At 44.6% G+C, this 22,163-nt stretch overlaps 1 protein-coding gene across 1 annotated transcript; it reads right to left on the reverse strand.

Moving 5' to 3' along the window:
* Positions 1-228: 228 nt before the first annotated feature.
* ENC1 (ectodermal-neural cortex 1) lies at positions 229-13,548 on the reverse strand. Its single transcript, XM_054486997.2, has 3 exons — positions 13,126-13,548; positions 7,513-9,327; positions 229-2,807 (listed from the first exon to the last, which is right to left on the reverse strand). The coding sequence occupies exon 2, from the start codon at positions 9,312-9,314 to the stop codon at positions 7,545-7,547; it is 1,770 nt and encodes a 589-aa protein (XP_054342972.1). The 5' UTR covers positions 9,315-9,327; positions 13,126-13,548; the 3' UTR covers positions 229-2,807; positions 7,513-7,544.
* Positions 13,549-22,163: the final 8,615 nt, after the last annotated feature.

Genomic DNA, 22,163 nt, shown 5'->3' on the forward strand with positions numbered 1-22,163 from the left:
CAGCTATGAATAACCTATAAATGAGGAATTTTGTCTTGCTTAAAGAGATACTCTAATGGTCAACAAGTTTTATTTAATATGCAAAATTACCTTTGTAAATATCACTAAATGGTGAAATAAAACACAGTCGGAATATCTGAAACGATCCTTCTTTGGATAAACGAGAAAGGGCACAAGTTTACAATGCCTCAAATTGTGTCTTATTCAAATAAAGACCCACACATATAATGAAGAGAAAATCTCTAATAATTTATTGACCTTCAGTTTCACATTGTGAAAAAAAAAATAACAGTTTTACAAAACCTCAAAACGTAGTCATAGCAAACACGTAATATGAACATGAACATTTTCCTTCAACTTATACAGAGTTTTGTACGTGAACCACATGGTCAATAGCCAAGAGAGGGACATTATGCAGCTCTAATCACTCTTATTCAAGACAGGTGTCAAGCCCAGAGAAAAGGGGCTACACAATTATACCAGAAGTGGAGGGCTGCCCTTTGTTATGTGTTTCTACAGCAACCAGCCCACAAAATAAGAAGAACCTTCTCTGTCTTATGCCAAGGTTTTTGTGTGTACTGTGCTGTGAATTGTATTTGCTTCAAAGTGTGGGACGTTTCACAGGGTGAGAATGGTCAAGTAGTGAGACCAAATGCCTATATCGATTCAAAGAGCGGGAGTCCAGAAAGTTCCCTACAGACTGGGGGCCCAACCCTTACCACGGCTCCCTCTGGCTCACACACAGTAATTAATAGAGGATTCAAGGACAGACCCCAACTTTGAAACAGCTGCAGAAAATTCATCCTGCTTTCAGAAGCCATGCAGTGACACATACATCTCTCTTGGCAGATTTGCATCATAAACTACAGAGCTGTAACTGCTACAATATAAACGACACTGACTATGCCCACTGGGGGAAAATTAGACATTTGCATTGCTTAGAACACATCTAGGAACCAGGGACTGACTGCTGGAAAGTACTGTGATTCTTTTCTTCCAACAGCTCATTTATTTTGGCCCAACTACAGCCCACTCATTCATGGCATGGACGGACAAACACAATCAGTCTAAAGTACTAAGGTGGAGAGAAATGTTAAGGATTTATCTGTCATTAGACAATGCAAACACGGTCACAATGTAAAAGGTTGTTATCAGTCTTAACCCCTATTTTCTAAAATACAGCAATGTGAGAAACATGGACGAAAGCAGTTCGAGTTGCAAACTTTGGTCTTCCCCCTCACCTCAGGGGAAGCACCTATTTGAGACTAGCACTAATACCTACGACGGCACATGCTTAGTAAACAAGCACTCCAACTAGCAAAGAATGTATTCACAACTGATTTCCGACTCTACCGGAAAACTTCTCAATAGGGGCCACTGCTTACAATTCTTTGGTGTTTTGTGGCCAAATGTGTTACTTGTGCACCAAAGAGTTTTTTAAAAAGAGATTTGCCTAACGGTGAGCACTGAAGTATACACTGTGCCAATGTAATTACTGTCTTGGAGATCTTCTAGAACTTGCTAAATCATATAGCAAGAAGAGAATGAGTTCACGCCAAGTAAATCTGGTGAGTTAATTTACATCTGTGATACTTCCATTTTTCCCATTAAATGTGGTTATGGCAAAGCATTCTTAGGGTAATAAATAAATAAATAAACTTTGGACAATGCCTTTACTTGTGCCCTATATACAGAACTATTCCATAGAACTTTCCAGGATTTCAAGATACTACACAAAGAAAAAACTGTAAAGCAATTTGGTCCTTTCCAAATTTCAGCAGCTGAGACTGAATTAGGTAAATCAGATGGGAGTGGGGAGAAGGGCAGAAAGCAGCCTCCCCTTACCCCATCAGCACAACCAAACCCCATGAAATCCCATTAAAAGTTGGTGAGTCTGAGAAAAGTGATCTCCACGGTTTCTCTACCTCTAGGATGTCATTTAAATTTCCATTTTGTCATCCTTCCCTGTCTTGACATTTTAAAAATCCACCTCTCCCCAACCCACCCTCCAGTTATGCTCCAAATTGTAACTCAAAAATTTTCATGTTTGTGCAGCAAAGCACATCTCAACAGCCACAAAATGTGCAAAACATACAACCATTCACACACGTCCATACATGTGAAGACAGCTGTAGGCATTGTTTCAGCATGCAGGCATCGAACAATAAATAGCTAAATCTATAACAAACTTCTTAACAGCCAAGGGAAAGTTTAAAGTCACTTATAAATAGAAAAGAACATCTACCAAATGGCTACCAACAAAGTCCCCATTGTTCGGAAACGTTCCTGGGGAGCAGACCCTTTAGAGATTAACGGAGAGTCCAGTGGTCTTCATTCTTCAGCCAGCCCAGCCAGCTTCCCTCTTGGACCCACAGTTGGGCTTTGAATCTCCAGCAGCAGCTGGTGTGGAGGCTTCAAGCTCTCTCCTCAGAGAGAGGTGACAACCATTTCAAATTTTACACATAAATGGTGGGGCCCATGGAAATCAAATGCTGAATATGGTACAGCAAGGGAAAAGGTCCAGCTTTTCTCTCCCTTTGAGGGGCTGATTAACATTGACATTAATCCACAATTACAAGACAAGGACTAGATCACAGGTTTGTTCATTCATATTTAAACCATGTGCTACTTGCACCAAAAATCCCACCCCCCTCCCTCGCCCCTTTCCTTCATGTCCAGTTAGAGCATTTACAAGGTGCAGCAGATTTTATTCGAGTCTTGCAACTTCTTTTCCTTTTTTTCTCTTCATTAGACTTGGCCTCTCCGAAGTAGAAATCTCATATTATCTCATCGAGTGATGGAGTGAGCTGAAATAGAAGGAAAAGAAAAAAAAACAAAACAAAAAAGCATGAAGGATTTGTGTGATGCCATAGTTTTAAGATTTTTCTTATTAGCCACAAAATTTTTTTTTAAATTAAACTTGGTAAGGAGCTGGACAATATTGCTTCCAAAGGTCTTACATGTTCAGTAGGAACTGTGCAAAGATATTTAAAGTACTTGCCTTAAATGCACACACGTGTGCATGTACACATCCATGCAGATGGCTGGCCTGACAAAAACAGTGGTGTCTAAAGAAGGACCTTCACTTCTTTCCTAAGCATATATACATTCAAATCCAAACCTATATGTCTAGATGCTATTAGGAGTTGCCATCTTCTGCTTCCAACATTCATAACATTTCTTTCTGTGATTAAACAGAGCGACTGTAAAGTGATCACTAAGGGGTGAAAAGAAGGGAGATTCCTGTGCAAACCCTCCTTGGTCCGTGTACCATGAAAGATTCCAAATTAACTTTACCATCTAGGAGGCAGACATACTAATCCTCTTATTTAAATGCATCTCTGTTATCCATTATGGCAGAAATCAGTCTCGCTTCCTTTCACATGACAATGTATCAGGCCTCAACAGCCCAAGGTTGGAGTTTATTCTCAAAGTTTGTTAGTCCACACGTAGGTGCCAGCAGCTACGGCATGCCAGTGCTACAGAATCTACGTACATCAAGTGTGAATATCAATTCAAAGTGCCATAACCACAAAACCTGCACATTTCGTAGAGCTTGCATTTCCTCACACTGCTTACTCTTCCCATTTATTTATTTCTCATTTCATCTGGGGAAATTGTGCAGAGGGCTTTTGTATCCCTATTGCTGTAAGTCTAAGTACAGACAAAGGGAATTCTGGAGGAGCCACTCATGACTTGCACTGAATTCTTTGCTTTCGTGTGTTCAGAAGCCTGATTCATTTCATGAGTTGTTTCTTTTGGCTGTTTCCTAACTGATTCAAGCTTTCAAGGCATTCCTTAGACTACGGTGTCATTGCCCCACCTCCACCTCCTTGTAACCTATATGTCAACATTAGGCCAAAAGAATGTATCTTGTAATAATATAAAATTTCAAGACAATGCATATTCAAACAGGAAAAAAGGAATACATACACCCTCCCCCCAAAAAATTGCATATTCAAACAGGAACAACACAAAAAAGGACACACAATAACAACAACAACAAAATCTAGAGAAGAAACAAAGCAAATCAAAGCCTAAGTTAGGTTGAGGCCACACGGCACCATGAAAACAGAGGATAATCAAAGTAATTTCCTTTCTGCCCTTCCCACCCACTGACAGAGCAGCAGGAGGCAGATAAAACCTCCTTGGTGGATGAGCTTTAAGACCTAGGGAAACTTGCTGTTAAACATTGTATTAATTCAGTTAGCACCTACATTTGAAGGGCAGAGGAATTTGCAGTTTGGGACTGAGACCTACCTACCCAGCACTTTAAGGCACTCCAACCCCCTCTTAAATGTTTTAGCACTATCTTCTGTAGTAAACTTTAGAAATTTTAACCAACAGTCTCCCTGTCAGAAATTCAAAGAGTGGCTTTGATCAGGCGCTTACGCTGCCCTTTAAAAGCAGCAAACTTGGCCCTGTCAAATTTAGTTTTTATGTGCTTGACTCTCTCACTGGTAGCACCAAGGGTGAAGAGGATGTTATTTCACATATAACTTAACACTTTACTTGCTCTGTTTCCCAGGGACCGGAAGGGTATGATTCAGTTCAAGCACCCAGAGTAGGGTGAAGTCAAGTGTTTGCCAACATGTTCACTCTGGGCTGAAAAAGGAGGAACCAAAAATGAAGTCTAAAGATAACAAGCAGATAATAGTCAAAGAAACCTCATTTTCCCACCACACAGAAAGCTAATTCCACTGCCATTATCTCACAGTAAGTTAGGGTCTAAACTGAACATTGAACACTTACTACATGTCAAGCACTGGGCTAGGTATTTTCATCTCTTTTAACTCCCCTATCAATTGACCCAAGTCTGAGTTGGGACAGATCACAGGGGATTATAGATCAAACCACTCATTTGACAGAGAAGCAACCTAAAACTCAGGAAGGTCTACAACTTAAAACTAGGGCCAGAATACACACGTGGCTTCTCTCCTCTTTCTGCCTCAATTTCCTTACCTTGTTCCAAGGATTCCAGCCAGCCTGCCCATTGTCATTTTCTATGTACCACCACCCTGGTAGCAATTTTTATGGCTCTTCTATGCAAATATAGTCAGTTCTGGGCTAACACCCAACTAAGTGTGCTGTTAATTGATGCTTTCACCTAGGAGGTTCTTTAAAACCCCTTGAGAGGTGAGTCATGCATTCATATCTCAAATGAAATAACCACTTTCAGAGCATTTGTTTATTCAAGATTACTGAGATGCCAGCAAGGCTACAAAAAACCAGTTTGGTGTGAGACGCTATTAGCCCAGTTGCTCCCCAGAGGAGGTGTCTGATTGTTCCTGCTGTTTTGAAGGAGTTTCATTCCAGGAAAGCGTGACATAACTCAGAACTCTGATAACTGTATGAAGGCTGGAAGAGATAACTGAAGAAGTAAAAAAAATAGCAAGCTGGAGGCCAAGCGCGGTGGCTCACGCCTGTAATCCCAGCACTTTGGGAGGCTGAGATGGGTGGATCACTTGAGGTCAGGTGTTCAAGACCAGCTTTACCAACATGGTGAAACCCCCATCTCTACTAAAAATACAAAAAAGCTGGACGTGGTGGCGGGCGCTGTAATCCCAGCTACTTGGAAGGCTGAAGCAGGAGAATTGCTTGAACCCAGGCGGCGGAGGTTGCAGCGAGCTGAGATCGCGCCATTGCACCCCAGCCTGGGAAATAGAATAAGACTCTGTCTCAAAAAAAAAAAAAAAATAGCAAGCTGAAATGTGAGAGTGAGGCCAAGTTTAATGATGTTTCTAAATGAGCTGTAAGGGATGGGGAAAGAAAAGACCAATGAGATGAAACCCCTCTGTACTTAGCTTGCCACTAGGCCTAGATCTCCTTTTCTCCCTTTGAAGTCCCCTTCGAAGGTGTGAAACATACTAGGGAAAACAGAGCCAAAAGTTCCCAAGTAAATGAGTTTGTTTTCATTGTAGTTCCTCCAAAGCAGTTACTTTCTTATTATTAGTAATAAGCCCATGAATCACCGAAACAAGTCAACACATCCTGTGTGCGCTGGGCTATACTTACACATGCCTAAGCGATTCCTGGGGCCAATCCTAAGAATGCTTAGCAGCAAAGCAGCCGTGAGCTTTGCGAACTCTGAACTGCGTAGGCCTATTAATTATTTGAGCCAACAGTATTATATACTCTTAAATACACAGACAACCATTATGTACTCAGATATATGATGCAGAAACACAACTTTTGTTAGCCTTGACAATAGGGTCAGCCTGACTGATTAACTCTGAAAGGCCATAGTTTGGGAAGTTTAGGTGGCTCCGTGTTATCTGCACAAATTTCTGCTATGTACGTGCAACCTTTTACAAAGACAGATATAGATTTATCTTTAAAGGTAATAAACGCCTTAAAGGGGGCTACTTTTTAAGTAAAACATTTAAAATAAGCTAATAATTTTGGAGAGAATAAACTAGGAATGAATTTGAGCAATACATTTTGAAACCCTAATCATTCTACAAAGGGTTTGAGGAAGCAAAATTTGAATATAAATGAAGTATCACCTGGGATGACACTGGTGTCATGGATGTGAAGCTCAAATTTATTAGGTGGCAGTGCAACACGATGCTCCAGTGCTGATGCCCTAGAGCCAGACCCTCTGCATTGACTTCCTAACCAGCTCCACCTCTTACTAAGCTCTGCTAACTCGGGCAGCTTAGCCTCCGTAATGCATGAAGGTTTTTTCGTCTATAAAATGAAGCTAGTAATAATTCCCCATGGGGTTGTTGTGAGGATAGAATGAGATGATCTGTGGGAAACATGTGGCATCGCTCCAAGCACACAGTGAGGGCTCAATAAACATTAGCTGGCATTCTTAACAGAGGTCAGGGGTCCTCAACCTGGTTGTTCATTGGAATCATCGGGAAACTTTCTAAAAATACTGATGCTTGGACCCCACCCCAGACCAAATGAAACTAAGACTCTGGGATGGGCAGTTTCTAAAAAAGCTCTTCAGGGCCGGGTGCGGTGGCTCACGCCTGTAATCCCAGCACTTTAGGAGGCCGAGGCGGGTGGATCATGAGGTCAGGAGATCAAGACCATCCTGGCCAACATGGTGAAACTCCGTCTCTACTAAAAATACAAAAAATTAGCTGGGCGTGGTGGCAGGCACCTGTATTCCAGCTACTCAGGAGGCTGAGGCAGGAGAATGGTGTGAACCTGGGAGGCGGAGCTTGCAGTGAGCCAAGATCATGCCACTGCACTCTAGCCTGGGTGACAGAGCGAGACTCTGTCTCAAATAATAATAATAATAATAATAATAATAAATAAAAAGCTCTTCAGGAGATTCTGAGGCTCAGTAAAAGCTGAGAACCACTGGCTAATGCCATGGGGGTCTGAGGCTGTGGTCAACACAAGTGGGTAAGTTCTAGGAGCACCAGCTCTCTTATTTTTACAGCTTTGGTAGTACTTCTGCAGTACGGTGTCTGTGGATCAGATCTCACCCCATGTACTGAACTTACACAATAGCCTAATTATATGCATACTTACATCTATAGCTAAACTTCTTACCTCGTGCTCACTCTCTTTAGAATGTACTGCATTTAAGAAGGCAGATGTTTCCAGGTGCTGACAAATGCAGTAGGAATCAGCGAGTACGGGACAGTGGTGATGCTGTTCCACACGTCTAATGTTGGATCGTAGCAGTCCAAAGTCTTGCATCGCTGAATGCCGAAGTATCCTCCAACCACGTAGAGTTTGTTTCCGGAGGCCACAGCATGGCAGCTCATGCGCTTTGCTGTCACATCTCCCACCTTGGTCCACTGGTAAGTCTCACTGTTGAATTTATAAGCAGAGCAGGCAGAGAATTCTGTATCACCCCCCATAATAAAAATCTGGTTCCCCAGCACAGCTGCTGCTGTGTAACGCCAGGGCTGGGGACAGGTGGCCGGTACAGTCCACCTGTTTTCACACTGATCGTAACACTGGACTTTGGGGAGCTTGTCATGACTGACACTGGTACCTCCGAAAGCAAACAACTTGAGTTTGGCACTCACTACTGCGGCGTTGCTAACGCCTTCTCGGAGTGGGGCCACCATGGTCCATTTGTTGGTTGTGGGGTCATAATGTTCTACCTGCTTTAGAGAGACTGAGGGGGAGGCCGGGAGGCAGCCAGTAGCGGCCGTGTGCCCCCCAACCACATACAGGCAGTGCTTCAGTTCAGCAGAGCCATGGCCAAACCTGGCCACCAGCATGGGGGCAGCCTTAGACCACTCCTCGTGCAGGGTATCATAAACCCAGACATCTTTCGAGACCCCATTTTCAGACCCCCGCCCCCCAGTAATGTACACTTTGCAGCCAATCGCACATGCACTAAACTCTTTTCTTGGGCTGGGAATGTCAGCCTTGGGAATGATTTCTTTGGCCTTCTGGTCTACCAGATACAACTTGTCACACATGAAAGTCTGTCCTCCCAGAAGGAAGAGGGCATGGCCGGTTTTCCGAGGTCGGGCACAGAGGCTGGTTACCACACCGTCATTCTGCAGGATTTTCAGTTTGCACCTGATGGCCTCTTCCACAATTTCCTTACTCTTTCTCTGCTTGGTGATGAGTTCCTCCATGGCCACATTCTCCATGAGATAGATGGCTGGCAGAAGCGCCAGCCGTACTGTCTGCAACAGTTCTGGGAGGTAGCAATAGCGCTTCTTCAGGTCATAGCTGATCCAGTTAATTGCAGACTCGTACACAAGCCTTTCATCTTCTGTCTCCAGCTCTTCACTGGACAAAAGTTGCACTACCATGTCCTGGGGCAGCTGGAGGAAATCTTCATTCTTCCTGATGGTTTGGAAGTTGCTGAGACACATTCTCCAAGATAGTTCATACAGCTTGGTACACTGGTGTGCGTCAGACAGCAGCAGCATGCCCAGGCAGTTGGTGGGATGCAGGTTCTTTTCCAGGAACTCTGCACATGCATCCCGGATGTCTTGAAACTCCAGCATGTCACCAGCTTCCAGGAGCGATTCTGCATTTTCTTCATTGATGATGACCCGGGAGGAGTACGCATAGTCAAGCAGCAGCTCCAAGACTTCTGGGTGGATGGAATTGTCGAAGTTGACTTCACTGTCCTGGCTCTCTTTCAGGCCACCACTGAACATGGCCTCAAAGTAGCGACTGCATGCAGCCAGCACTGCCCGGTGGCAAGGGAAGGTCCTATTTCCGGCATGGAGAAGGACGTCAGTGAAGAGACGCTGCTGGCGTAAAAGATTCAGGTGAGTGAGGACGCTGTCAGCGTAGGAGGACTTGTGAAACAGATAGATGTTAATGGAGCCGCTGCTGGCCCTGGACTTGCGGTTCTCATGCACGCTGACGGACATTTTGTTTCCACTCCTAAAAATAATAATAATAATAATAATAAATTGAAAATGATGCTCCTGATGTTCAGAACAGCAGAACAAAAGCAACAATGGTTTTGGGCAAAAAACAGAACACTTTGTTGTTGACCATGCCACCTACTATTCTAGAATAGTGTATGGCCATTCCAGGACAAAGCCAGAGACAACTACCCGGAAGGAAGGATATTCACTGTAATACTGTTGAGCTATTTGAACTCTGCACTGTTTAAAAAAAAAAAAATCATGCATAAAAAGCAGGTTCATCTTGGAAAACCTGATTGCCAACTTTCAGGCCATTGAAGTCTTTTAGAATATAAGTCAGCAAAAGCCAAGAGGAGTGAGGTCTCATTCTCACAGCTCCCTGTCCTAGTCCAGCTCATTCACTGCGGGCCACTTAAAATGCCAGGTCTCCTGCTCTCATAATGCCAGGATGGGCACTGGCTTTCATGCCCCATGCAACATAAAGCCATGTGTAAAACAAACACCTAATAATTAATTCCATTAAGAATTCCTTTGGTAAGATCCAATCTCCCGGCACATACAGTAAATGGGAAATGTAAGGCCAACTTCTGCAATGATCAGACCTTTATTTAAATGTTACATACAATGTATTTCATTTTATATATATTTTTGAGACCAAGTCTCGCTCTGTCACCCTGGCTTGAGTGCAGTGGTGCAATCACAGTTCACTGCAGCTTCGAACTCCTGGACTTAAGTGATCCTCCTGCCTTGGTATTCCAAGTAGCTGGCACTAAAGGTGTGCACCACCAAACCCAGATAATTTTTTGTATTTTTTGTAGAGACAGGGTCTCGAACTCCTGGCCTCACCTGATCTTCCCACCTCGGCATCCCAACTTAAAGATTAATTTCTAACCAGACAGCTCTACCACTGAAGAGTCCTAAAAGCACCCCAATTTCAAAATTAACCATATATTGATCAGCAAGCCTTTAGTCAAACCACGGAATAAATTCTGGCCATAATCACCAACTACCTGTCTTGCTCTGGACAGCTTCCGATGTGAGGATTTGGCACATAAAAAGAAGAATATTTTGAGTAGCATACTTATGACTGCTGTTTTCTGTTCTTCCCACTTTATATCAATTCTTGGAAAACCAGCTGCAAGAACAAAAGATCCACCCCTGTCTTTTGATTAAATAGTGCATCACCAGGACTGTTCCTGTATACCTGCAAATGCTGGCACCTGCATAGAAGGAGTTCAAAATGCAAACACTGCTTTATTTAAATCAAAAAATACGTGTGTGTGTGTGTGTGTGTGTGTGTGTGTGTGTGTGTTATTTTGCCAGCTGTTGTTAATTTAGGGCCACCCCAGAATTTATTTGCTGACTACAGTGCTTTCCTCGGTATCTAAATTGAAATTATAGTAGAATCTAATGCTATCTTTTGGTTTTTTTCAGTAAGAAAACAGTAGGGTAGAGACATAGGAAATGCTTGTCACCCATCTTCAAAAACTGAATCACATGCCTTCATCCTTTTCTTTTACACCACCCCTCTGTTACTTCAAAGGAATGAAGTCCTCAAGAACCTGCCTGTCCAAGGATTCCTAAGGAAGCTGTTTATCCCACTGTTTATCCCCAGAGGGTAAACTGTGTGGCTGGTTACAGACATAACAGCCAGTCCGGAAAGCGCAGCTGAAACTCTGTTTCCTTTAACCATTCAGATATTTTTAAATGTATATTCTAAGAATTATTAATAAATGCAAATGAATGATTTGCCACAGATTCATGGGTTAAAATACTAACCTGCACCTCCCCAACCAGATGTGAGCCCCACTGTGAGACTGCACAAAAAACCACAAAGGCAGGGGCATGACACATATACCTCATACCATTAGGTGATGCAACTAGTTTTCTTTCCTTTTTGGAATTTAATTTTTTATGATGAGTAAACATGGCTTAGTGGAAGAAAGGAAGCAACAAAGTCCTAGAGCGCCAGTGTTAGGAAGACTTTACAAAGCACCCAGTAATCTCCACAGTGACTTGAGATATAAAAAAATGGTGAGAAGCCAGCCTCACTCCCACCTCAAGCTAAGCGTCTACTGTCTACTCCATTCTAACCAATGCCCAGTGTTTTGGAGAATGACCATATGAACCTATGGGAATGCATCAGGTTTCCAAAGGGTTAAAACATTCATTAGCATTCTCAATGCTCCACCACTGTAGTTGTTATTTTAATTAGTACATTCAATCTGGAGTATTTGAAGGAAGACTTTAAACCTAAACCTCAATAGACTGTCTACTTACTCTTGTGAAGCTGCCGCCTCTCAGAGCAAATGCTGCCCTGAGTGAAGGAAGAATGAGGCTCCCTGAAACTAGGTGCACAGGCACCAAAATGCTTACACATTGAGCTGGAATCATGCTAGGCCCAGAACACATTTCCTTGAACATTAGATTCAGGATGGTGCAAAACAACATTCCCAACCAGACTTACACCTAAGAAAACAATTTGTTTACAAGACCTTAGGATATAGGATCTACATCTCTCCGCATCCTGTGTTTATGCTCCTGTATGTTCCAGGTTGGCCCAACAAGCCAGAAGGAAGAGCCTAGCCTGTCATCTTGGATACCATCCAGATGGAAAAGCACGTCACAGTCAAAATCACAATCAACATTCTTGCAACAATGTTTGATTAAAGTAAAAAGTAAACTTGGAAACCCAAGGGGAAATACTTGCTTTCTGGTTTAAAACTGTGCAAACCTCAAAATATCCGCAGAAACCATGTATACAAGTCACTGAACACACCTTCAACATAAAATGAATCATCTTTCGAGCATTTTTAAGCCCCCAGAGAAATCATATTTGCATACCAAGTAAGTGGCCAAGAAAATGCACACATGTACTTAACCTACATCTACAAAGAAGACAGAGAAAGTGCTGCTATTACTGAGAACATCAAAAGGGCTTCAGTTACAGCAACTTCAGTTCACTTCATGCTCCTAATTCAGGCTCTCTGCCTCCAATGCTTAGCGTCCCGCACCCTTCTCCAGGTTTTGAACCTCATCTCAATCCAATCAAAAGAGAAACTAGGCAGATCTTTCTCTGGGCATTTACATTACCGGTAACAATAGAACATTATAAAGATCTTGTTAACAGAAGTAGCTTCTTGCCAGAGTCTTTTTATTAACACTTGCAACACTATTTAACAAGCTGGCCATGCCTGTGTGACACCAAACTGCATGTGGATAAATTCAATGTTTCATCTCCCCGCCCACCAATTCCTATCCTTTGTAACTAATAATGTTAACACGACAGATCAAGAAACTAGTTTTTCAGAAAGCAGTTTTCATTCATTCTCTATAGACACTTCCGCCGCAGTGAACATGCCCGCACTCAGGGTGTCTGTGCGTGGCCCCAACTTTCCTCCAAGCCGGGGAGGATGCAACGTGGGCCAACGATCCCGCGCGCTCGGCCCTGGAGGCTGCGGGGAGCGACGCAGCGCGACATTCACCCCCAGGAAAGCGCTGCTTTCCGCGGAGGAGAGAGGCTGACTGTATCCTTAGCTCGGCTCCTCGCTTCCCCAGCGGCTCGCCCCGGACATTGCACCGCGGAGGGGAGGCCTGTCGACCTCTCTGACGATGCCCGGCTCCTGCCTGCTGTGGGAAGGCAGCGGCGGGCACCGTGATCTCCGCACCGAGAAGAGCTTCCCTTGCCCTCTAGTCGAAGCTCCCGAGTGCCCGGAGCACGCTCACCCCTTGCGAACACACCCCTGCAGCCGAAGCAGCCCCTGAAGCCCGCAGCGCCTGCAACAGGTCCGGGGCAGTGGGGGAAACTTACAGCAGTGGCGACTGGCCGCAACGCACAACGGAGTTCTAGCGACGGTCACGGGCAAGGAGGCGACGAACCGGTCGTCTCAGCCCCGGGAAGCGGTGGCGAATGCCCCGGAGAAAGGAGCGCCCGCCGGGGAGAGGACTGCGCCCCGAACGATGGCTCGCGGACCGGCTACCGCTGGCGTTCGCCTCCGCCTCTCGTCCCCACGCCGCGGACCCGGTGTCCAGGACCCGCAGAGCGTCTCCCGGGGCGCGTCACGGGAGGGGAGAGCAAGCCTACCACTGCAGGCGCCGCGGAAGGAGGCGGGCTGTGCACTCGGGGGAGGGAGCTAGAAAACGCCTTGTGCGCCGGCGGCAGCCAGGCGTCTGGACCGGGTCTCCGCAGCGCCACCGCCGCACCGCCTCCTCTCCGGCTGCCAGAGCAGTCTGCGCCCCGCCGCCGTGCGCCCCGCTATAAGTGGCGCGGCGGGGAGGGGAGGGGGCGCGTATGCAAAGAGACCGACACCGGGGGAGGGAGGAAGCGCATTAGCGCGGCCCGTGGTGTAGGAGGAGGAAGAGGAGGAGAAGGAGTGGGAGGAGGAGAGGAGCTAGAAAAGAGCGTGTCGGGGGAGTTAATCGGGAGAGGAAGCGGGAGAGGGGGGCTGCGGGGAGTGCAGAGAGACAAAGCGGACGCGCTGTCTCAGCCGCTGGCAGCTGCAACCCCGGGAACCGAGAATAAAATAAGTTTTCCCGGGTTCGAGTGTCTGAGCCTCTTTGGGCCAGCCTGGTTAATGGACAGCCCAGGATCTGAGGGACCCACCTTAGGGGAGCGCTGCCCGGGGCTGTGCGCTCGGTGATGCCAGAGCCCGCGAGATGCTCTAAAAAGGGCTGCAAGGGGCGAGCTGGGTATCCGCAGGACAGGCCCTGGGCACGCATAGATAGCGCCTTGGGTAGGACACCCAGAGTGGGGAGAGATAGTGGCAATGGACGGGCAAAAGTCTGGACAGTTTAGGGACACTCGGGTTGAGCAAGCCAGGACGTTTAAGTTGCTTGCTGGCCGAGAGCCAAAGAGACTCCAGCCCCAGGCATTTCCTATGTGTCCTCCCTCCCCACTCCCCAGCGGGTGCGGCACCCCCGGCTGGACTCTGCCCTAAGCCGGGCAACTGCAGCGGCAGCCGGGGCGCAGTCCTGCGGGGCGCGCACCACGTGCTTTTCAGCCAATCGCCGCGGCCGCTTGGTTCAAAGTGAACTCCTCAAAGCAGCAGCCACGCCGCCTCCTCTCCTAGCGATTAAGCCTCCATCACCCTCTCCTGTTTTTTATCGCTCGGTGGTGTTAGTTTGGAGTTCAGTAAAGAAATGGCCCAGCACACACACACGTTTAATAGCCCCGCGTGTCAGGAGAAAGGAAAGCGATTCGAAAAATAATCTCAAGTGGTGATCACTTTTACGAATCTCATTTATCTTTGTTGCTAGAGACTTGTCTTTCCACTGGGAGTTAAAATGTCTGTTTTTAATTTGGTATTTGGAGTTAAGTGTATAAATGAACGGGATAGATGACCGGTCCAGACCCCTTGTTTTACAGGTGGGGAACGGAGGCCCAGGGAGATGTGAATTGCCTGGCTCGTAGTCACTTAGCAACAATGTCCCAGCTCTGCAGCTCGAGAGTGAGGGCCCCACGACAGAGTTTATTCCGTCCCCGGGTCCCCGCGTCCCCAAGCGCCCGCGCTTCGCCTCCCAGCTTGCTTTAAAACACTAGGCGCAGGAGCGGTTTAAACTGGCTAAGGAGGCCCCACCTGGCGCTTCCAGAGTCCAGACTGCTGAAACCAAGACTGTCAGTTCTTCATTCTAATTTCACTTTCCTTTATCCTTGTTCCCTCCTGGTATTTGCGCCGAGAAATTTCGCTCCTTGCAAACAAAGAAAGACAGTGCCCTCTGAAGTCCTTTGTTAGCATTAACTCGGCAGCCTCACCACGAACCTTTCAATATATATATTTTTTAATGCAGAGTCTCGGCTTGAGGCTGCTTCACTGAGACAGCCCGGACCAATTCATGTCAAGAACCACGTATGGAGAGCCAGGGGGGCTGCGAGGTTAGGAGAGGGCGGGCAAGCAGCACCCAGGTTCTGAAGCAAAGACCAGACAGATGGAAACTCTGTAGACTCCAGAGATAGGTGCTGAAAAGATGGGAGGTGGAAATGTGTAACTACTGCACATGTGTCTTTTTAAAACATGTTTCTGTAGCCTGTGGCAAGGTGTGGGGGAGCTCATCAAGGCAGCCACCAACGCACCTTTTAGACACATCCTAGACCCGCTCTGTCTGCTTCCTTTGTGAGTCAAATCTACCTAAAACGGCACCTAGATGACCTTGCCTAGAAATGGACTATGTACATAGCTCAGCTGGTTGGTTGGGGATTTTGCCACAGGAAGCGACAGAACTAGGGACAGGTATGTATCTTTACCACCTAGAAACTGCAGGATGTCCTTAACCAAGGGAACAGCAAAGTTCAGATCTCTTTGCGAAGAACTTTGCTAAGCAGGCAGGGCTGAGAAAGGAAAGAAATCCTCTGGCCATTGTGTCACCATCCACTGGTGCCACTTTCCTGTATCTTTTCTACCTAGTGTTGCCACTTTCTATGCTTCAATAAAAGAAAGGAAAAAAAGCTGTAGACTGGAAAATCTTGAAATGCATTCAGTGACCATATACATTCACTTCATCTGCCTCGGGGAGATAAGCAATACAAGAATTAGCTTATGTAAGTTCTAAAAACTGGAAAACATTTTCCTGCTGAAAGTACAAGAACTAAACTTGCAAGTTTAGAAATCATGTGTGCTACTGATGACCTCCTACAAACTGTACTCTGGTTTGCTTGAGCCAATCTATGACTAGTTTTCGGGCAGTTGGGCAGTTTTTAATGTTTATCTCAGCTGAAAATGATTTGCAAGTTAGCAAATTTATGATCATAGCAATTCAAACTGTGTAATCCCACAGCATCTCTCGGCCAATCCTAAAGGTAACTCTTATCACCCCACTCACACAAAGAAAAGCTGAGCAAGTCTTCATTCTGTACAGGAAGAAACTTCTAAACAGGGCTGTCATCAAAGCTGGACGACCATAGACATAGCAGATATCTGAGTCACAAACAAGTCAAGAAATGCTGCTGGCACTGTATCCGCATTACACAATAGCCAACACTTCACACAAGACATTAGGCCAGTCCTGTAGGCCCTTGGGAGCAGGTCTTTGCCTCTGTCTTGTGACATCAAACCAAAGTCTCATTTTTTAATGCTATTAAGAAGATGTGCCCAAGGCTTTGGGCTTGTTATCTCCCTTAACAATGTTATTTTGTTAGGCCGCAAAATAAGCAGCATGGGGTTAAATGTATTAGCTGCCTTCAAACCTAATTTATCTTCATTCCTTCCTAATTTACACTTGGGCTGAATTAATGAGAATGATTTAATTAACACGGTGTGATCATGGTACCAGGGACAGGACAGCTCAGGGGATTAGACCAAACAGTAGGCTAAGCAGCTGCCATCCTGCCTCCTGTGGTCTCCTGAAGCCCCACCCAAATTCAGACATGTTCCCTGCTGGTATTCCAAAAGTGTCCTCTTTGTTTTGTGAGAACATTTTCTGAATCTGTGCAAGGAAGATAGCACAGCTTTCCTTCCCCGTGTTATTTGCTAGATGGGCTTCAAGGCTGTATCCTGGAGACACAGTGTGGCAGAGGGGCCAACTGCCCACCAAAGATTTGTGCTGCCCTTCCATAGTGTCAAGTTCATGTTGGGAAGTGGACACCCAGACAGGGACCACACCTCCCAGTAGCACATATGTTGCGATCAACATCCCTGAAGGGGAAGGGATGGAAGCAGGGTGGACAGATGGAGATGCTGAGCTGGGATGTGGTCTCAGCCAAGCCTTGGCTGACACCATGGGGACCTCTGGAGCTGAAATGGCCTCACAGGTTGTCCGCGTTTAAGGCAAAAAGGTTTTTATAGGGCTACATCACCCAGTTGCTGAATGCAGCTTGCCCAGGGAAGGGACCATGGCTTTGGGCAAGGTGGTGCTCTTTTGCTGAGGGAGCTGCCAGCACATACAGAGGCTGGAGGAATAAGCCCTCCATTCCCAAAGGAGGATCTGAGGACCTCAGAACAGTGAGAACAGGGGATATACAAACCTAGGAAAATGAGACCTCAGCTTCCATCAGCAATCCTCTTATTTTTAAAAAGAGAGAGAGAGAGGAAAGTCTGGCTGTTTATTAAAGAGATGAGAATAAGGAAAAAGACAGGTAATCAAAACAAGAAGTTATCAGCATTTTGTAATTCAGTTATCACTTTTTTGTCTGGGGAAGACAAAGGGTCTAAATCGATAGTTTTCTAAATTTTGGTTTGCCATCTTCTATCTTTGTGCGTTAAGAAAAAGTTATGTTTATGTTAAATATCCGTCATGATAAACCTTGAGAGTATTCTTCCTCTTTTTTTTCCTTTTTTTTTTTTGAGACAGAGTCTCACTCTGTTGCCCAGGCTGGAGTACAGTGGCGCAATCTCGGCTCACTACAACCTCCCCCTCTCAGATTCAAGCAATTCTCCTGCCTCAGCCTCCCAAGTAAATGGGATTACAGGTGCCTGCCACCACATCCAGCTAATTTTTGTATTTTTAGTACAGACAGGGTTCCATCATGTTGACCAAGCTGGTCTCGAACTCCTGACCTCAGGTGATCCACCCATGTTGGCCTCCCAAAGTGCCGGGATTACAGGTGTGAGCCACCACTCCTGGCCTCCTTAGGAGTATTGTTAAGATTGCATCCAAATTGGTTTGATCATATTTTAACATTTCAGTTGCTTTCTACATCCATTATGTGTGTCACCTTATGTGTATTTTGTGAATTAAGCTGGATTATATAGTATGATCGTTTTTAGAGGTGGGCCTGTACTAAGTTGCCAGGCTGGAGTGCAGTGGCTATTCACAGGCCAACATGGTTCACTGCAGCCTCTAACTCCTGGGCTCAAGCCATCCTCCTGCCTCTTCCTCCTGAGTAGCTGGGACTGCAAGTGGGTGCCATGGTACCTGGCTCCATATAGTATTATTTTTAACTTCAAATTCCAATTGTTCACTACTGCTACATATAAATACAATTGACTTTTGTATTATGATTTTTAATGGAAAATGTTGTGTGAAAGTCTGTTTTTGTCCCGTAAGTACTAAGCGCCACTGTTCATGTTGAGCTCCTCTATCAAGGGCTTGTTATAGATGGGAAATTCATTCTTCCTTTGAGACTCCTTCACCTTATACAGCCCCAAGTGACATTTCAAGGAGTAGACAGTTTATTGGCTGCTTACAGGACTGGAGAGAGACATATTTGAGTCACTTTCCTTGTATTACTCTATAAAGTTTGGTCATTAGGAAATCAAGTGATCTAGACTGCTCATGTTGTTTCTACTCCAGGGCCTTTCAAGACAATTATCTTCACAGCCTATTGTAGGTTATAGATTTTAGGGTCAGGATTTAAAACAGCACTTATTATTTTCTTAGAGCAATGTATGGTAGAAATATAGAAAACACAGAAAAGCAAAAGAAGAGCCACAAACCTATCACTTGGAGACAATGATACTCATTAATCTCCATTTAAGTTCCAGTCTTCCTATGTCCGCATACTATTTTATTTTTAACAGTTATGTGATTAAGAGTAGAGACTCTAGAACCAAACTTGGATCCCTGCTTTTATATTTAGTAGCTGGGTGTTTGAGGGGCAAGTATTGTAATATCTCGGTGCCTTCATTTCCTAATCTGTAGTATGGGATAGTAACAGTGCCTGGCTGGAAGGTTGTTTTGTGGATTAAGTAAATTAGTATGTGTAAAGTACATAGAACAGTGCTTGGCATGTGGGAAGGGCTATATAATGCTGGCTTTTATAATGATTCCTTAGTAAACTGCTTAAGGAGAATGATATTCCTGAAACCTGTAGATATTTCCTTCCGAGTAACTCTCCTAAATAAAAGTGACTTGAATCTTTATCAAATTCGTATTTCCACATCTGCTCAGTAGCACTGGGTTAAGGGACACGCTGGTGTCTTGAATGAGTTCACAGATCTCTTAGAGTGTTTACTTGAGGCTCTGCTCTTCTTGCACACCCAAGAAGCAGACAGCTTGTGCAACAAAAGCTCAGATTCATGGAGTCTGCCTTTGCCTTTTCCCATCTCTTATTGGTACTGTCTTCCTGTTTTGTACTGGGACCACTGGTTTTAAGTTGACAATGAACAAACAATTCATTCTTTTTTTTTTTGAGACAGAGTCTCACTCTGTCACCCAGGCTGGAGTGCAGTGACATGATCTTGGCTCACTGCAAACTCCGCCCTCCGAGTTCAAGCGATTCTCCTGCCTCAGCCTCCTGAGTAGCTGGGATTACAGGCATCTGCCACTGCGCCCGGCTAATTTTTTGTGTTTTTAGTAGAGATGAGGTTTCACCATCTTGGCCAGGCTGGTCTTGAACTCCTGACCTCGTGATCCACCCACCTCAGCCTCCCAAAGTGCTGGGATTACAGGCGTGAGCCACCACGCCTGGCAACAATTAATTCTTCATTCTCTATTACTTTAAAAAATGAAGCTGCTGCAAAGGGAAAAGAATTTAAGAAATCACACATTTTAAAAAGAAATAGCTAGCTATATTTAGAAGAAGGTAGCCCTGCCAAAACACATCATACATGGAATATAGATGCCTACTTTTTCCTGCCCTGAAGATCTTGGAGAGTGTGCTTGGTAAAAGCTCACTCAGGTCTATCAGAATCACACAAGGCCTCTGTGGGGTGCGGCTTTGCACAACCCAGGGGAATCCTGAACCATTTTTCTCCCTGTTTTTCTTTTGAGTACCCCAAGGCTCCTGGATCCAAACTCTTAATTTGTTCTAAGTAATTACATTCAACAATTGACCGTTGTTTGAAGCAATGAAAATGAAGGTTTTGTTTGGCCTATATGCTCTGCTTCTAGGGCACGATGCCAAGTCTCTAAGCATGTCTGGGCATGAAGAAGGGACTAGAAGAAGGAACCTTTGTGGTCCAAGGGCTTGCACCTTTGAATGAATATTAAAAGGATTTTATGGTACTCTGCAAGCACAGATGCTACTCACTGCTTACAGCTCAGCTTGGGCAGGAGTCTGAAATCAGGAAGCTGCAAGTTAATATTAGCAGAATGGACAAAGAATGAAGAAAGAGATAGAGACACTGATGCGCGTGTTGTCAGAAAGAAAGTTCCCATAAGTGTTTCTCCTCATGATTTTGAAAACACGACATGAACAAGGATATATACAAGCATCCGCAAATTTCTCTTAGCCTCATAAGTAATTTTAGAAAACATTCACTATAAGATCCCAAATAAAGTTGGAAGACTTGCAATTTCTTTATCTGAGGATATTTGGAAATATTGACAGATCAGGAGGAAATGGTAACTTTTTAAAAGTATGTATATTCAAATAGTTATGTCAGTTTTCATACCCACAGTTATCTGAGAAATTGTGGTTTCATTCATTTAGCCAAACAGTCATTCATTCAACAAATATTTATTTACAGGCGTCATGTTAATACTTGGTGCTAAGGAATATCCCAGTTTCACTAGCCTGCTTTCCCAGACTTTCATTGTGATCTTACAGTGTCTAGGCTTGGCCTGCCGTCAGTGTACTTGTATTTGCATTTGGAAGGTATCTCCTTTCAACTCTGAAATACAGAGGTAGTCTAATGGAGGCCAAGAGAACCCATGTTTAGGCTGAAATGCCACCATTTAGCAAATATGTGATCCTGGGCAAAGTATTTATTCTGAGACTCAGTTTCTCATCAGTAAAATGGGGCCTAATAATTATAATATCCAGTTTGCAGGGATACTTGAGGATTATAGAGCATAAAAGCACTCTGAAACGGAAGATCTCTGTGAATGGTCTTTTATTTAATGCCTGAGAAACTTGCATTGCCTTAAGAAAATTATCCCAAATGGTCCAAACATTAGATTATTGTAAGAGATGAAACCATTTCTTCTGACTATTGTATTAAAAAACATATTTACTTTTGTAGTTGGCTTTTTAAAATTCTTAATATTAGTCAAAATAGTAAACACACATGGAGACACACTCAAATAGTACCAAAGGACAAGAGGAAAGGCGCAGTCCCCTGACACCTCCAATCCCCTTCTCCAGCCCAATCTGCAGAAAGAACCATGCAACCGTTCCTATTTTCTGTTTTTCAGCTTTACCCCACAGTAATATTGCCCTTATACTGTCTTAATAGTGGGAGGAAACATCCCGGGGTTTTCCAAAACTGCACCAATTTCTTCTACACCTGTTCTGGGACACTTGTTGAAAGTGAACAGGAACACCTAGGTACATTCTAATTTTTCAAACAGTGGTTTTCCAGGCAGAATCTTGATCAATTTCATCGGCATACATGTTCATTTTTTAAATTCCATACATAATTTTCTATGGCTTAATAAAATATAAACAACTTTCCACATCCCAATTTTTTGCATGTGTGTTATTATGGACAAAAGTTTGTTTTGCTTTTTTTTGCTTGTTTGTTTGTTTCTTGTGCTAGTCACCTAAGAATGAAACTGCCACCCTCAACAAAACCAGGAATGGAACACTGTAGCACAGAACACAAATGCGGGTTTCCATAGACCACAGCGCAGAATTTGGGTAAAGCAATAGTGCCCTCTTCTGGCTACAATGAAGAACCAATTACAGAAGGGTCTAACGACGATATTCAAAACCAACCCTACCGAAAAAGAAAACAATGAACATTGTGTGTAGACCCTTGTGGATCCGTTTGAGCAGCCACTCTTGCCGTCATAGCCCTAAAGTTTCTGCATTCAAATGAGCAATGCCAAATGTAATCTGGGGTCTGGCCAGCCTGCAACAATGCCGTGAGCTCCTGTGTTCCTTAGACTGGCTGGCAGAGGGCACAGCTGGGTCATCTATTTTCTCAGCAGAGACTGAGCAATTTCCAACTAGCCAACCCAGTACCACTGCCCCCTCTGTGCACAATAATAATATAAGTTGTCCTGAGGGCCCCTGGACAGGGACTCATTTGT

The sequence above is a fragment of the Pongo pygmaeus genome, chromosome 4 (assembly GCF_028885625.2).
Source record: "Pongo pygmaeus isolate AG05252 chromosome 4, NHGRI_mPonPyg2-v2.0_pri, whole genome shotgun sequence".
In the NCBI taxonomy this organism is placed as follows: domain Eukaryota; kingdom Metazoa; phylum Chordata; class Mammalia; order Primates; family Hominidae; genus Pongo; species Pongo pygmaeus.